We start from the raw sequence: 15,805 nt of genomic DNA, 5'->3' as shown, positions 1-15,805 counted from the left end.
CTCCTCCCCACCTTCTGCACTGACCAGGGTCTCTGTAGAGTTGTTGCTGTCACATCTTTCTCTCTCTCTTTGCTGCGAATCCTCTCTCTTTTCCTTTCCCTCCCCTTCTTAAACAAATCACAGAGGCACTACGATTGTTGCTGATGTGTGTATAGTTTGTTGCTTTTGTAAGCATGAAAACAGCATGTTAAGATAGGAAAGTATAAAAAGAGCAATGTTGTTTAGCCACTAAAACCAGTAGAGCTACACACAAGCTACATGTTTTGACTACTTAGAAAATACTAGCAATTCGTTAAAGAATGATGCCGCCCACTGCATAGAAAGCTTCATAGATAAATGATGTTTGAGATGGAAAAGCCTCTTATGCCATTGCCAACTTGCAAAACTATTTCCTACTTTGGATTTTCAAGGCATTGCCTAAGGAGCATTCCATTTATACCTTGTTTAAAACTTCATCCTTTGTTTTTACAGTGATCATTTGTATTGTAGGTGTTTATGTGGTAATTTAGCCAAACTGCTTTGTACCTGTGTAATTTCAAACTATGAATTCTGGTCTTTCATTAGATTGTTCTTCACATTCATTGAATGTGTGGAACAGGGGAACGTAATAGATTAAAGTCATTATTAGGTTTTTTTGTTTGTTTGTTTTTTGTTTGTTTGGGTTTTTTTTAATACAAGAGTATTGTGTGTTGAATTGTATTTCAGTTATCTGCCCTTTCTGTTGACTGCCAGTCATTGGCCCAGGCCCTTCAGGAATTGCCTCTGCATCTGAGGCTGAATGTGGCTGCTGAACTCGTGCAGGTAACACTGTGAATTTTCACAAGAAAATACAAGTAGTTTAAGTGAACCAATCTGTGCAAGAATGACTGCTTTACACTTGGTCTTCAAAGATAGGTAGAATATATTTTATAATTACATATATTTCTTGAGAACTGGGATGCCAAGTGGCATGTGATGCAGGATACCCCTCTGTCAGCACTTTTTATGCTTGTTGGCTTTAAACAAAATGCTTCCATGTGCAGCACATTAGATTTGAAGCCAGTCCTCAGAGTGTTTGACTTGGAATGATTGCACTGGTTTTGTATTTACTTCTCCTTTTTGGCAGCTGTTAAAAAATTGCTCCAAAATTTGGAAACAGCTTTCATGTTCTTTCCTTTTTTTTATTTTTATATGTTATTTATTCTTCTACATAGCTCATATCAACATACATGTTTGTTACATGAATCAAACCTACATCTGTGTTAGAACAGGTAGAACTGTCAATCAAACACGTGAAGAAAATGTCATTTATGTTCTGGTGGAAAACAAACAAAACCCACACGCAACAGAGTATTAGGAAAAATTGTTTCTCCAGTCTGTGAAAAAGAAAGTATTCATCTAAGGACAAAAGAAACAATGAGACTTAAATATAAAACCAAAAGTCTTAAAATAAAATCCATCTGTTCAAGCAAGGAAAAAGAAGCATGACCCTTACAGAAGAAATTTTACTTCCATTAAGTGTTGCATGTACTGCTTCTGTGATTGACACAACTATGTTCTTCCGTTAAGGGAGCTCAAATACGTCTGCAGATGTGATGTCTAAGGGAATCTGCAAATAAATGTTACTTTCAAATACAATTTTCTTTGTAATAATTCTAGTTAAGGGCTATAAAGTGTGTGTAACATTTACTTTGTCTTGTCATTCTGACCATTGATGTGGTCATCAGACAGGCTGTAGTGTTATTAATCCCAGGACATCCTGGGAAAAGCAGAATCTGTGTTCCACTGTAAAACACTGAGTTGCTATGTCTTGTTTCCCTACTTGATTATATTTTGTGATTTGGTTTCATTTTTCAAAATACACAGGTGTATATTGTAACTTTTGCTGAATGATTTTCAGCGACCTGTAGGATGGTTTGCTTTCAAGACTGGAATTTTGGAGGGAAAGCCTAATGTGGGATAAAGTATCTAGCCACATTCTGACTTCAGTTTTCAAAAATTCAGAGTATTGATGGAATTTAATTACAGAAGAATTAAAGAAAAGCAACTCTCCAGGGAGTATTTGTGAAACAATGGAAGTTGCTGATTTAGCATACAATCTCATATTCTGTAATAAAGGATAAAAGGATTTTATATTTTTTAGTTGTATCTTCAAGTTAACTTAAGAAGGTACAATGAATTTCAGCAGAACTGAATTCAGAACTAAAAGTAAAATTAGTTATCAAACGTAGGAAGCATGAGTTACAATCCAAATTAGACACAGTAGTAAAAATGGAGTTTATCATTAAGAAAGATTTAAGTTCTTTCTTGTATTCGCAGGCATCAGCACCTGTAGAGCTCCCACAGTTGAAATCTAAACTGGCTCAAGACAGCAAGAGGAGAGAGCTGCTGTTCCGACAGCCTCTGGCTCAAAGTGGAACGGTGTTGGTCTCCCATCCTGTTGGTGATTCTGTTGCTCCACCAGAGCCTGGAAGTAAAAATGGTCCTAGGGCAGGTGCAGCAGAACCATTTCAGAGAGACCATCCACTGTCAAAGCAAGAGACTGACCATTTGGATGAAGAACTGGATCTTCTCCTAAATCTAGATGCTCCCATTGATACAGAAAACAGACCTGTGTCATCTGCATTATCCTACAAAATATCAACTGAGAAAGATCTGCAAATGGATTGTAAAGAAGATGGTAAGATTTCTCCGCATCATGTCCTTACTGAATTTCCACTGCTGTCTATTTTGGTGATGATTTTGAACTCTTGATTAGCCAGTTGACAGTACTGCTGTCGTCATCCCTGCCATACTGCATTTCCTTTTTCTGGGGCTATGGTGTTCTGAGCCCTTTGTTCCTTTGCAGTTTTCACTCCCCACTGAACTCAAGTTTCACCATTGTCAGTTCATTTTAAGCGTTAAGAGAAATTCTTCTGCAGAACAGCATTGGTCTTATGATTCAGTAAAAATTAAAACAAATTAAAAAACTGAATGTACTGTTAGAGAATTTTAGTGAGGAAGATAAAGTTTTTGTGTAGCATTGTCAGCCCTTAGGTCACTGTGCTAACAGTGTACAGAAGAATTGACGGCGCTCTCTGGTGGCTTGTTATAAATGCTCTTTTCAAACTTTTACTAGCATTGATTTTACAAAATTAAGTTTAGCATGGAAACAGAACACATACAAACATTTTCAGATTTCAGAAAAACCAGCAAACCCTTCCTTTAGCTTGCATTGCTAGAAGCGACGCTCCTGTTCGGTAGTTTCGACAGAGGTGTGTTGCTGCTCCTCCCCAACCCACAGGGCTGTAGAAGAGCATTTAGCATCTCTGACTTTCCATCTATGATTTTCTTGCCATCTTAAAAATTAAGTCCAAGCTGGTTGAACATGTAAGATGTCACCTCAAGCAAGCCTCGTTAGTAAAGAATCCTAAAACGCTCATTCATTCCAGTGGTAGGTTGGGCTTTCCCTTCCAAGGCACAGTGTAAATCCCTTAAGAAAACAATGCCATTGGAATATGGAATCCCATCATGCTGTAATGATAAGCTGTTGTGGCCTCCTGCTCCTCTCCTGTATTAAACTCTGCACCGGGCAGGGCTGGGAACAGTACTTATACCCTGTCTGCTGCAGACCAGGCCAAGCCCCCCCGTGAGTCACATGGAAGCCTCATGGCTGCGCGGGAGCTTGTCGAGCTGCCTCAGTTCGATGTTTGGTGGTTTGTTTGTTTGGGTTTTTTTTTAATTGTTGCTGCTATTTTTGGAATATGACTCACTGTTCTTCAAGAGAGAGAGATTGTGTTTACATAGTCAGTTGCGCATCAAAATGAGCTGGGACAAAGAGCCGTTACAGAATTGTTTCCAGATTTTCATGTCTGTTCTTTCAACTTTTCTAGACCCTTTAAAACTAGATGTGCCTGAAGAGAAGAGTACAGCACCACAGCAACAACAAAGTGCATCTAAAAATGTTACTGAGGAGGAGCTTGAAGATTGGCTGGACAGCATGATTTCCTGAAGCTCACGCTTTCTGATATGAAAGTGAACAACAGCAAACGTACAGGAGGATTCAACTTTCTACTTTATCTCCTCATTATTTCCTTCATCTGTTTCATTTTGTTCAGTATGCCAAATGCCTGCTTTTTCTTTGCTGGCACCTACAATTCTGGGCAATCAAAATTCATTTAGGTATAACTGTAAATTGTCGAAGACTAATATTCTTAGAAAGGTCTAAAATTTGTGGTGAAATTTGCAGGCTGCAGCGCACTAAGAGAACAGTGATTGCAGCTTGTACTTGCTATGTGTAGTCCTTAAAATAAAGCTGTGAATGAGCAGTGAGTACATGTGTGTTTAGTCACCATCCCCGGGCCATGTCCATACTGCGGAAAAAGGAGAAAGAAGACAGCAAAGGGTGATATTTGATTTATAATACTTTATTGCAGGGGGCACTTTTTATTAGAAGAAGGAAAAAAAAAAAAGCATAATCCTAGGAGCTTCTACTTGCAGGTCACCATAGAGCATTGTTTTATTTTGGCCTAAGACTTAAATTGAATTCGTTTTGATACAGTGTATGTCTTTTAACAGCAGCATCTAATAAGCTGTTATTGAAGGCAGTATATAAACAAACTTCAAGTGCGGTTTCGTACAGAGAGACAGAAAAGCAGTACAGTTAATGGGTCTGGTCATCTAGAACACTAACAGAAATAAAAAGTTTGCATAGCTATGTCTACAGAGGTTTTAAGGCACTTAATGTTTCAAGGTTGACAAAGTGTTGGAAAATGTTTTAACTGCTTAAAGCTTTTCAAGCTGCACCTTAATACATTCACTAGCAGATACTGGGGGGGGAAAACTGGACAGCAGTTAGCTAAAATATTTTTCTGAGGCATGGCCTCTGATGTTCAAGTTCTTAAATGTCAAATGTTGTGCAATTAAGACACCTTGTAGCCCTTTCAGCTGTACTGCCAAACACTCGCTTAACGACGTGGTTAAAAAGTTGTAGTTTCGGACCATGTGTGAACTGGAAGGTTTAAGTTAATCTGGCATAGTTTTCTAATTAAAATTCCAGCAAAAGATCTGTTTCATATGTGGTAGGTACAAAAAACATATGAAATAGTGTTAAATTTTATGTATGTCTTGAAATTTGAAGACATTTAAAGCAAATACAAGCTGTGAAATTACACCATGAAAAGAAAAGGAAGGGTTTTTGTATACTGGATCTTAACAGTTCATGAATAAATAATCTCTTTTGTGATATTAGCCAAGTTGATCCTCATACTGTTTCCGGAAGCAGTCCCCTGCTGGGAAAAAATCCCAACATCTTTCTTGGTACATCTTCCACACAAATGACTCCTGAAAATGATAAAGAGTGTTTATTTTAACAGTACCTTTCAGTCAGTGCTCCAGATAAACTTCTGGCCCTGAGCCGGGACGGCGCCTGTTTCTGTGGGGTAGAACTACGAAGACACTGAAACCCAGAAGACCGTCACTGAAGGATGTTTGTAGGAGCATTGTTCTGCACTTTCCTTGCCTCAGTACTACTGAAATTTACACCCTAGTGGAAAAACCGCCGCAGTGTAAATTACTCAGTTGAGTTACATCAGAGCAAACCTGTACACAGTCTGGGTCTGTGAAATGTGCTTTAGGTTGCTTGGCAAACGTTGAAGTGGCAGGTCCTTTTGTAGTGTTTGTGCAATAGGTTCTTCTTTGAAATAAGGTATAATTAAACCCTAGTTATTTTCTTATTTATTTACATTTAGGACCTGACAACACTAAACATACATCCATCCATATATTGACCTATATGTACATATATATGGATTTAGACTGTAAATACAGTATTTTAACTGCTTAAATATACTAGCTGTAGGTCATTCCCAGGAAACTCGGTTTCATTTCAGGGCTAAGATGATGGTAAGGTAACTGGCCTCTGCCAGAGTTCAGTGCTGGGTAGAACAGCACACTACTGCAGCCCACCCTCTCGCTGTTTTTTTAACCCTTTAATTTGCAAAAGGATCTCTGTGAGGGTGGCCTCTCCTCCACTCCTTGGTGGTACATCAGTTCCACCTGGTGGTACACATCTACAAGGCTGGAGAAGGTAAAAACGTTGAAAGACAATACGAAAAAGATGTTTTATTTTCTACTCACCTGGCCGGTGTGCTCGGTTTCATCCTTGTTAATGAGATACATTAAAAAGAACCTGAAACAAGCACATGGAGCGGATATGAATGCGGAAGAAGTAACATCTCTGCCTAACCTTTCCTAGACTGGGGTAGGTGAGGGAGATTATGCCAACCAGCACAGTAATGATGTTGCTAGGTGTCGGAAGTGCTGATGTTGAGGGAGAAAACTCTGTCCTCCAGCACTTCTCCTGTGGAAGCGCTAACAGACGGCAAACGTGGTTTAGCATTTCCTTCATTTCAGTGCTGGGAGCCATACCCAAATGAGGTGCCTGCCAGCTCCTGCACACATACGCACCAACATCTCACCGGGCAGGAAGTTACTCTTGGCTACCCTGCAAGGAGTTGTGGCAAATACTCGGCTGCACCAGGATTTGCAGGCGCTCGTGTGGTACAGCTCACAAGCTGAGCCTCACACAGCTGTGCTCGCTCTGGTGCCGAGAGCTTGGACTGAGCAGGAAGGGTGTAGAGTACTAACAGCGGTCTGTTTGCACGCAGCACAACTCTTGGTTAGAGGCTTTTGATGCAGTGCATTTGGAATTAAGCTTGGTACATGCTTTCATTGTCAAGAAAGAAGGTATATTGACTTCAACATTTTGCCTGATTAAAAGGGAATCTGGTTAGAAAGACTGGTCACTATATATTCTGATCTTAAGGAACTGGCCATTTTTAATTTACTGTGAATTGCAGGTTCCCATATACCAACTAAGCAATTCTGTATAATAAGAAAAGCTTGGAGCTTGTAGACTGGTAAAACTTTGGATATTAATGAAAGCATGCCTCACAAAAGTAATGTCCATCGATTTTGTGGGGGCAGTTGGTATGAAAGGAATAATGCAGCCTCCATTCCAGCAGGAACGCTTTTGTTTTGTTTTCTTTTAATTTAATTTAAAAAGTTCAGCTGCAATATTCCAAAGCCAGACTTCCGTAAGACACCACCAGTTCAGCTCCTTTGATTCTGCTGGCACAAGGCTCATACAATTACCCTTGTTGTATGAGTAACTAATGCCACCAAATTAACTTTTTAAATATCCTCTGTGATCTGCTCCGTATTTACTAAAGAAAGTAGGTGATCGCTGTCTTGGCAGTGTGGGCAATAGGCTAAACACATCCAGCTCCCGACTGCTTCAAGGTTTCGGGAAGGTGCACTGTCACTAGAGAACTACAGACTTGTATCTTAGGTTTTGTAGCTTATCTTTCAGGAGTCTTCCAGAAATGCTTGTTCTGGTATTTTTAAAAATGTTTTGGTAAGAGTTTTCTTTTTGTCAAATTGAGATTAATTCTCAATGGACTCGTCAACGTTACCAAGCCCCCAGAAGTCACAATCAAAACTTCCGAACTAAAGCAACTTACTGAAGACTTTTTCCCTATCATTCCGCATATCTAGGTTTCCTCCAGAGGAATAAGGAGCTGGTGCGCCTTCAGATCTAATTCCACTGGGGTAGCTCATGTGTAAGGTGAGCACTTCAAAGATAACCAGCAGTGTGGAGTAGAGGAGGGAAGACCAGAAAGGGATGGGGATATTCCTGAGTTCCACAGAATTCTGCCTTAGGATTGCCAGCAATGTGTGCACCTAAATCGCTCTGGGGCCGAAAGGTCTCTTTGTTGTAATTCAGTAGTAAAATATACTTACAGATAGTTTGCCAAGTTGTGTTCTTGCAAAGTATGGGTTTCAAAGCCGTGTGGGGTTGTGTCAAAATAGTCATTGCCGATTCCACAAATGAAACATTTGGTCTGGGAACAAGTTGTGGTTACAAATGAGTTTTAACTCCAAGACACTTATTTTAACTGGTAACAGTCTAGATGAATAAGAGTAGTGAAAAATGTGATGTGCTTACTCCTACCTCCATATCTTCTCTCACTTGTTCTTGCTGGTCTCTTAATTCACCAAAAGCGTCAATGATCAGACCTAATTCAAATGGAAAAGTAGGAACGCTTCAGCACTTAGCAGTATTCGTATTTCAAGTACTCTCTGTCAGACATCCTCCACTGCCTTGGAAGCTCAGCATACTCATGCCTGGGTTGAACAATTCCAGTTACAATCTGTCAGTTTGCAGGCAGCTAACATTCGTTTACGCTGCACTCCTAGCCTTATGGATTTCTCCCACATAGAATTATCGTCTTGAGAGCGGAAAGATTTTTCTGTCCTTATATTCTGGTCAGTTTAAGCTCCCGTAATCTCATCTCTTGATCCCATGAAAGAATATGGCAAGTGTCGAATACTGACAGTCACTGAAGAAGTAAACCACAGCAGCAAACCAATTAAACGGCAAATCGTCCTCTAAAGAAAGGAGGAAATGGGTATGTGGCCACAGTAACTTCCTCCACGTCATTTCCCTATTCCCCAGCCAGCTCTGCTGGTTCCAAACTAAAGGCATGAAGAGCGCCTACAGCAAGGTTCTCCGAGTTAAAATGGTGATTACGGGAAGAACAGCGATGCTGCGCAAGCTGGGTCGCTGCGGGATAGCTGTCAAAGTGCTCGAAAACACTGTAACCCAGGTAGGTTGATTCCTGTGCTGTGTCTTTGTGTAGCACTTGGGACATTGATGCATTATTTATGTGTTAAGGATAAAATTATTACTTTCAGAATGAATGATTTTCTCAGCTCAGAAGTAAGTCTTTATAGCAATACTTCTAAATTTACCTGAAACGCAAATATGGTTTGAATACTTAAGTAAACTGAACTCTAACAGTCCCTGCTAAGGCAAGTGATGGTACCTTGTATGATGGCCAGCAGGATAACAATGACAAAGAAGAAAAACGTGATGTCGAAGACAATTCGATACATTTCATAAGGGTCTCCAGCAGGATCCTCAATTTCATCTCCAATGCCACCACCAGCTCTTACACCCACATACATGTGGAACAGGTAACACTAAAAAAGAGAGAGGAAAATTACAGATATATTTACCATGAATGATTGTTGGGTTTGAAAGAAAGTTCGGGAATAGGGAAGATTATTTTGTGATGTCCATCACACACCTCTGCTCTGAGGCATTTTATTCTGTCTTTGGGATATTACACAGGGCAGAGGATGACTATTCCATGGAAGAAATGAGCTGGCCACAAACTCGGAATATTACACTTTTAATACCTGAGTTTGTGCTGTTTTCTGCTTACAGTAAGAAAATCAAATCCTCTTTATACCATAAAACGTATCTCTTGAGTATCCTGTAATATGACACAAATAACATTCTGTGGCAATAGGTGGAAATCAGAGGGGAAATGAGTAGCATCAGATTATAACCCATAAAAAGTTTTTATTTTCCCCTTCTCTACTCACCCTTGACTTAGTTCATGGCTAAATTCCTAATTGTAAGCAGTTTAGAGCAGGATTTTATAATGAGTGCTAATAACATAATTCATATAACCTTAATAAGGATGGGAAGAGCTTGCACGCTTACAAACTTCGGGTGCTGCAACACCACAGCTGTTTTTTGCAGGGCTGACCAGTTTGTCATGAAGTTTCTTCCATATACTTTAAGAGTTTGCCATCTCCACATGTAAAAGAGTGGCAGCAAATCATATGCCACAGTATTTAAGAGAAAATTCCAGAATACCTTCCTGTACTGGTGAGTGCCATCTATCTACTGTTGAGTTATGACCACTGGAGAATCCAGAGGGAATTCCAAGATCATTCACATTTTCAACACGACATATAGCAAGAAGAGGAGACCCGTGGATTTAACAAAAACTTCCCTCCTTGTTTATCATTATCTTACGTATCCGTTTGAAAATTCAAGATGGAATTTGAGGCACGGTAGTGATGTTTTATTTACCGTCATCATGTCATCACATTTCATGTCCGGTTCGTCTTCGTCTTCACTTTTGTTGTAGAATTTGCGGAAGAAGTTGAATGCCACAACGGTGTAAAGATACACCACGACGGCGAGGAGTCCTACAGTGAGCACCAGCTGTGGATGGAGACGTGACAAGGAAGTAGGTTTCAGTTTCATTCTCTCAGAAGAGATACACCAGCTCACTGTACTGCCTTAAATACTGAAAATGTATCATACTGCAGCATTCCCAGTAAGGAAAATAAAGACAGCAGTTATGGTAGGCTGAGGTCTCCCTCCTGCTTGGATCAGCATAGAGCTTTTGCATTACCGTGCTCTCAAGTGAAAATCTTAGGGAAAAACAATATCAAGAAACTCAAGTTGTTTCCATCTTTCTGAGCTGTACACAAACAAACTATGTATCACTGAAGCAATGTTTCCACTAATTCAAAAGTAAAACTCTAGTAACTTGAAGAAATCGATATACAGTGCAAATTAAACAATAAACCCCCGTAGTTAATTTGATAAATAATTTCAACTGGGACTTATTATCACTTCTCATAGTCTATTTTCTGTTCCAAAGCTGGTTAGCAAAGCCATCTATAAAGTGGATAGAAGCTTTAGATAATCAAAGAGTAAGTAATTTCTAGGTCCTGCATTTAAACAAAGTCCTGAGGTGAAAAAGTTCAGCAATTAATGAGACTAGATTATACTGTTTGTTGGAGCTTGCCTTAGAAGATGCAGCTATAGAAAGGAGTTTCTGAAGGCTACATATTTTAAAAAGTGCAACAATCTTTTAAATGTGTGTTGAACAACAAGCCAATTGTCAGTTTTTATCGCTTTCTGCAGATGTCTAAGTATGCTCCCAAAGTGAACATTTAGATTGAAATGTCTGCAGCTCTCTTTCAGTATTCATATCTACCAGCAAAAGAAGCATCAGGGTTAGAAAAACTCAACTTCCTTGTTAAGAACATATACTAAAAAGTGTGGTGTTGAGTTGAAACAGTTTTGTCAATTATGCTCGGTTTTGAGTATTACACTTAGAAAAAACATCTCATAAAGAAAATGTATCCATCGTTAAATTAAAGGTAATATGATTGATCTACCTGGAGGAAAATGAAGAGGATAAAAACAGAGGTTTAATTTGTTTGTGTGATGATACTGAGAACATTCTCATATGTACCATTTTAGGAACTTCCTTTCCTGGTAAGGGAAGAACCTTGTATTGGTCAGTTTCTGCTCAAAGAACGGATTAAGCAAATACAAAGGACATACCACAGTTAAGCTTAAGGGGTATTTTTATGCCTTTTCCAAAATGTTACATGGTTTAAAATGCTTTGTCATGTCTAACAGGACATAAAAGTGGGCTTAGAATACATGTTGCTGCATTTGAGAAGGAATGGAATGTGTATGTTTGAAATTAAATTTTGAGGAAGCTCTGCTAGATTTCTTAAATGTACGTTAAAAAGTGTGTTAGTGCACAGCTTATTTTTGTTGATATTCTAGCTAGGAGCACAGGGCCTCTAGAAATCAGAGAATGATTCCCTGCCTAAGCTTCAAAAATTAGTTTTGGAAGTAGATTTTATTAATCTGATTTTTGCATGACAAAGTGACATATAAATATATTCCACAGTGCAGAATGCCCACACCTGTAAGCACATTCGTACAGCTAAGTATGGAAACCTCAGCACTCAGACCGTTGTTACTTCTGTAGCTAAGGAGAGACTGTGCATTCCTATTGGTTATCACCACTCAGGTCATCACTGAGCATGGAGAAGGAGCTGGTTAGGTCATAATTCATCTTCTTGTATTTTTTCTAAAATGATGCATATTGCTATTGTGTACAAAATTTCTCTAGCTACCCGCACTCTGTGGGTATGGATTATTATAATTTCATAGATTTTAACATGTGTTAAATATCCTGCAGCAGACACAATGGGATCTGTTCTTTAGTCCAGTACTCATCAAAATGGTTTGCATTCCAACATTTCCTAGGTTCCACGAGGGTTTTCCGGTACTGTTATGGAACACATTTATTTTCAAACCGTTGTGTGTAGCAGTGACCTGTTTGCCATTGTGAGTGACTGAAGACAAAATGGTTCGCAGCGTCTTGAAACCCATAGCAATATCCAGCAGATGAGCAGCGAAGAAGAAGTTGTTGTAGTGCCCAAGGATCGACATAGTCGTGTACCAAGCTAAGTACAGAAAGGACTGCAGAGAAAGCAGAAAGCGGTGGAGTGTTAGCAGGCGCTCACGTGCGTTACTGGATCCAGAATACGGCTCCGTTTTAGTCACTGAAGTTATGAAAAAAGTCATCCGATCAAGATGTGATTTGAATCAATCACAGTCTGAATGCAATACCTCTGTTTTACGTGATCAGAAAGGCCTTCTAACTCTGTCTCTTATCATCTCCACTCTTCATTTAAGAAGTGTTCATTGCTTAGTTATGCTAATGAGACTTCTATCTTTACGTATTTAACATACATGCTGAAGACTTCATTTATTAACATCAAAATCCCCTGCCTCAAAAGTGTTTTGGCTGGGGAGCTCGTTACACAGTACTTTAAATTCTAATAATGAGTCTGGAGGAGAGAAAATGCACTATATTACCCTTGAGACACTTTACTCAATGTTTAAGTCCACCAGGACAGCCACGGCACATAATACAGCTTATTCTTTTGACGAGCAGTGAACCTGAAGCCACTCTGATGTGAAAGCTTTTCTGGAAGAACAGTGGCATAGTCTGCTTTTAGTGCACAATGAATTTATATATCTTCACTTGATTCACCTTGGCCTTGTTCATTTGGGAATGCTCAAGAGGATGCAGGAAGAGAATTGACATAAACGGTAATTTTAATATGAGCGTGGCCCTTTCAGAGGAGAGAAGGTATGAAAGAAAATAACCAACCATGTCAAACATGATTCAAGAATAAAAAAGGATAACTTTCTGTAGACTCTGGTTTTAGGGAAGACACCTTTGTTTGCTAGATTGATTTCTACAAAATTAAATGAATGTACCATTAACTTCCAAAATGCTGACATCATGTTAACAGTGAGGAGGTGCATATTGCCCTTGGAATCAAAAAGAAAATTCTAACATACATTAAAGCAATTTGCTCCACACAAGACAGAAAAAACTAATTTAAAATGGCTCTGTAATGCAGTATTATTGGTTTAGGTCTATTTAAAATAAAAGCAGATGGTGGAACACATACAATTCTGTTTAGAGTAAATCAAAGCTTCTAGGCTAACATACTCACATTATCAGTGAAAACAACTCCCAGCTTCCAGATGTGGTACTTTGTATCAATGGAGCTTAACCTAGGAAACACAAAATGTTTGATGTGCATCAATGTCAAAATTCAGTACTGAATTCTGTAAATATAAACTAGCTGGGCACTTCACGTTTGTTTGCTGAAGGTGGTGATATACATTAGCTGTTTATTTTTTGAATGATGCAGGTGCTCCGTTTTTCAGGGAATGCTCATTAAGCACCCACACAGAGTTTCTAAACCATTGAAACCAGTGGAACAATTTCAACAGGAGTGATACTGCCATATTCCAGACTTATAAAAATTAAAATGCGTCTTAAAAGTAACGAAATGTGGAACCTGAATGGCTTGAATTCAAGAGAGAAGCGTTCTGTCTAGTGTAAAATGCTGCCAGAATTACCAGGAGAAAAGACAATGCCTTCTGCAAGATTCTGAATATTTTATTAGCGTTAGGTGACATGAGAATGGAAATCCTTCTTCTTGTGTACTCTAAGTGTCAAGGAAACCAAACCCTTGCAGGAGCCTAAATCATCTGGGACATGGACACTTTCAAACTGTCATCTTTACTGACAGATTAAGTCTGGAAAGCATCTCTGAATTGTTTCTAGATATTTGGCATCTAGACAGTTGTTATAAATACTTTTTCTGTCCTTCAGTAGATAAACTAGCTCTGTTGTAACACCTAAAGAAATTCTGAATGCTGCGTTATTGATTATTGTTTAAAATAAGAGAGTGCCCAGATATATCAGTCAGCATAAACCCATGGGATTTTTTCTTTCTTAATTTTATAATACAGATCTAAAGAACAAACAAAAAGCATTTTTTATTTTACTTCCACACTAGGAATACTTTTCCATTTGAATTTTCCATGCCGGGGAACACATCACTGCAGTTTCAATATAAAATCTGGTTTTATCTTTGACAGTGAAGTTATGCCAACACACAATTTGTCTGTGAAGTTCAGAAGTCATACCATGACACAAGAGATGCTTCTTCTGGTTCACTCTCTTCCACTGGACTAAAATCAAGGGCACTTTTGTCCAAACCCAAAAGTTCTGCTATGCGCTGTGCTCCGTATAAGTCTCCGTACTTGTTAATAACCTAAAAATGGATGAGAAGCTTTTGCTCAAAGCCCTTGGTGACATTCACCCTACCTTAAGCCAGTAGTTGTCAGAAATTTAAAAATAAAGGTCTTTCACAATTAAAACTATGGGAACAGTCAGAACTCGCAGGATGCCAGGTGGGGGGAGAGGGGGGAGCATAAAAAAGAAAAACAGAAACATTAAAGGCTATTATCTGAAAGCTTATGTATAATTTGCCGTCACTTAAGCTGGTATGTTTTTCTTATTTTAGGGGGATGAGGGGGCTTTGTATCCTAAAGATGACAATGACTGTAAATTAGACCTGCATAGCTGATTGACAGCACAAAGTTATTTCGAATGCCTGTGTCTAGGAAGGAAACCACAGCCTTCTGTCTTCCTCCCTCCTCCCACCTACGCTGCAGCTGCCTGTTCACCAAGATACATACCACAACAATGACTTCCATAAAAGAAATTTCAGTTCTCAATTATTTGTATATTTATGTGCATAGGAGTATATTACACATCAATATCCAAATTAACTGAATAGCAGATTATTGCTATGACTAACATAAGAGAAATATAAAAAGCCTACCTTCCGTTTTACAAATTTGTCCCAGTAATTGTTAGGAAAGGACCTACATGGATAAGGCAAAGATATTTCAAGTTATTTAACTAGTTAGGGGAAAGAAAAAACAACCAAAAAAAGAAAATTCCATGTTCCTGATCACTGCAGATTCTGGTACAATTTAATTCATTCACACACTGCACTTTGAATTACAAGAAGAGTTTCTTTTCACATGGACAGCAGCTGTTTTTAATCATCATCCACAAGATCATCTTTTTTCCCTCCTTTTCTTTTTTGCCTTCCCAAGTGTGATTGGCAACAAAAGGACAACAGGCTAAATATTATTACATACTGACCCTAACAACTCCGTAACAGCAGGATAGTCACTGTAGTACCATTCATTTCTTAAATAAATACTTCATTCCTCCTAGCCATTAAGTCAATACAGACTGATTTTCAGGGGAAAGTTACGAGTGTCTTGTAGCATTAATAATCTCAAATTTCACTGGATTACATTTTGAACAGTGGCTGGACACTTGGGAACCAGTGCACAGTTTGCCAACATAAAATCAAAATTCAAGAAATATTTTAAAAATCCCAGAAAACTGCAAAGGTCATTTGGCAAACACAGGGGTTAGTGGTGGTCTTGTTCTCAGGTGTATCGTAGTGATGTTACTGGATCTGACAGCCCAGAAAAAGGCGAGGTACAGAACATTTATAATTCTAAAGCTGCAAGACAGTTCAGTTCAGCTAAAGAGCATTTTGCATCGTCTGCCTCTGAACAGTCATGCCCACGCTGGTGGGTCAAAGAAAAGACATTGTGTATACAAAACAAGTAACCGGTTTTATCCAGGGGAGATCTTCCAACAGACACTAGGAAATACATCAGCTTTGACCTGCCAGAGGAAAGATGGTGTTCTCTCTTACCACTGACATTCTCCTGACCTTCAACTTGATCATAAAAAATACTGTTCTTGAACTG

At 38.9% G+C, this 15,805-nt stretch overlaps 2 protein-coding genes across 2 annotated transcripts in view; one reads left to right on the top strand and one right to left on the bottom strand.

Moving 5' to 3' along the window:
- The window catches only part of AVEN (apoptosis, caspase activation inhibitor), an 8,269-nt gene extending 4,299 nt beyond the window's left edge, over window positions 1-3,970 (top strand). The window contains exons 3-5 of the mRNA XM_010150468.1: window positions 706-801; window positions 2,299-2,659; window positions 3,852-3,970. Coding sequence (XP_010148770.1) covers window positions 706-801; window positions 2,299-2,659; window positions 3,852-3,970 — 576 coding nt within the window. The remainder of the gene's footprint in view (window positions 1-705; window positions 802-2,298; window positions 2,660-3,851) is intronic.
- Window positions 3,971-5,205: 1,235 nt separating this feature from the next.
- LOC104508744 (ryanodine receptor 3-like) overlaps window positions 5,206-15,805 on the bottom strand; it is a gene marked incomplete at its 5' end in the record, with an annotated part of 13,520 nt that continues 2,920 nt past the window's right edge. Inside the window, 10 exons of the mRNA XM_010150467.1 lie at window positions 5,206-5,301; window positions 6,097-6,148; window positions 7,762-7,862; window positions 7,973-8,037; window positions 8,847-9,003; window positions 9,908-10,042; window positions 11,969-12,115; window positions 13,165-13,225; window positions 14,150-14,277; window positions 14,851-14,893. Of these exons, the coding sequence (XP_010148769.1) occupies window positions 5,206-5,301; window positions 6,097-6,148; window positions 7,762-7,862; window positions 7,973-8,037; window positions 8,847-9,003; window positions 9,908-10,042; window positions 11,969-12,115; window positions 13,165-13,225; window positions 14,150-14,277; window positions 14,851-14,893 (985 nt within the window). The remainder of the gene's footprint in view (window positions 5,302-6,096; window positions 6,149-7,761; window positions 7,863-7,972; window positions 8,038-8,846; window positions 9,004-9,907; window positions 10,043-11,968; window positions 12,116-13,164; window positions 13,226-14,149; window positions 14,278-14,850; window positions 14,894-15,805) is intronic.

This window comes from Eurypyga helias, unplaced genomic scaffold (assembly GCF_000690775.1).
Source record: "Eurypyga helias isolate BGI_N326 unplaced genomic scaffold, ASM69077v1 scaffold4554, whole genome shotgun sequence".
In the NCBI taxonomy this organism is placed as follows: domain Eukaryota; kingdom Metazoa; phylum Chordata; class Aves; order Eurypygiformes; family Eurypygidae; genus Eurypyga; species Eurypyga helias.
This window is presented reverse-complemented; position numbering and strand designations above follow the sequence as displayed.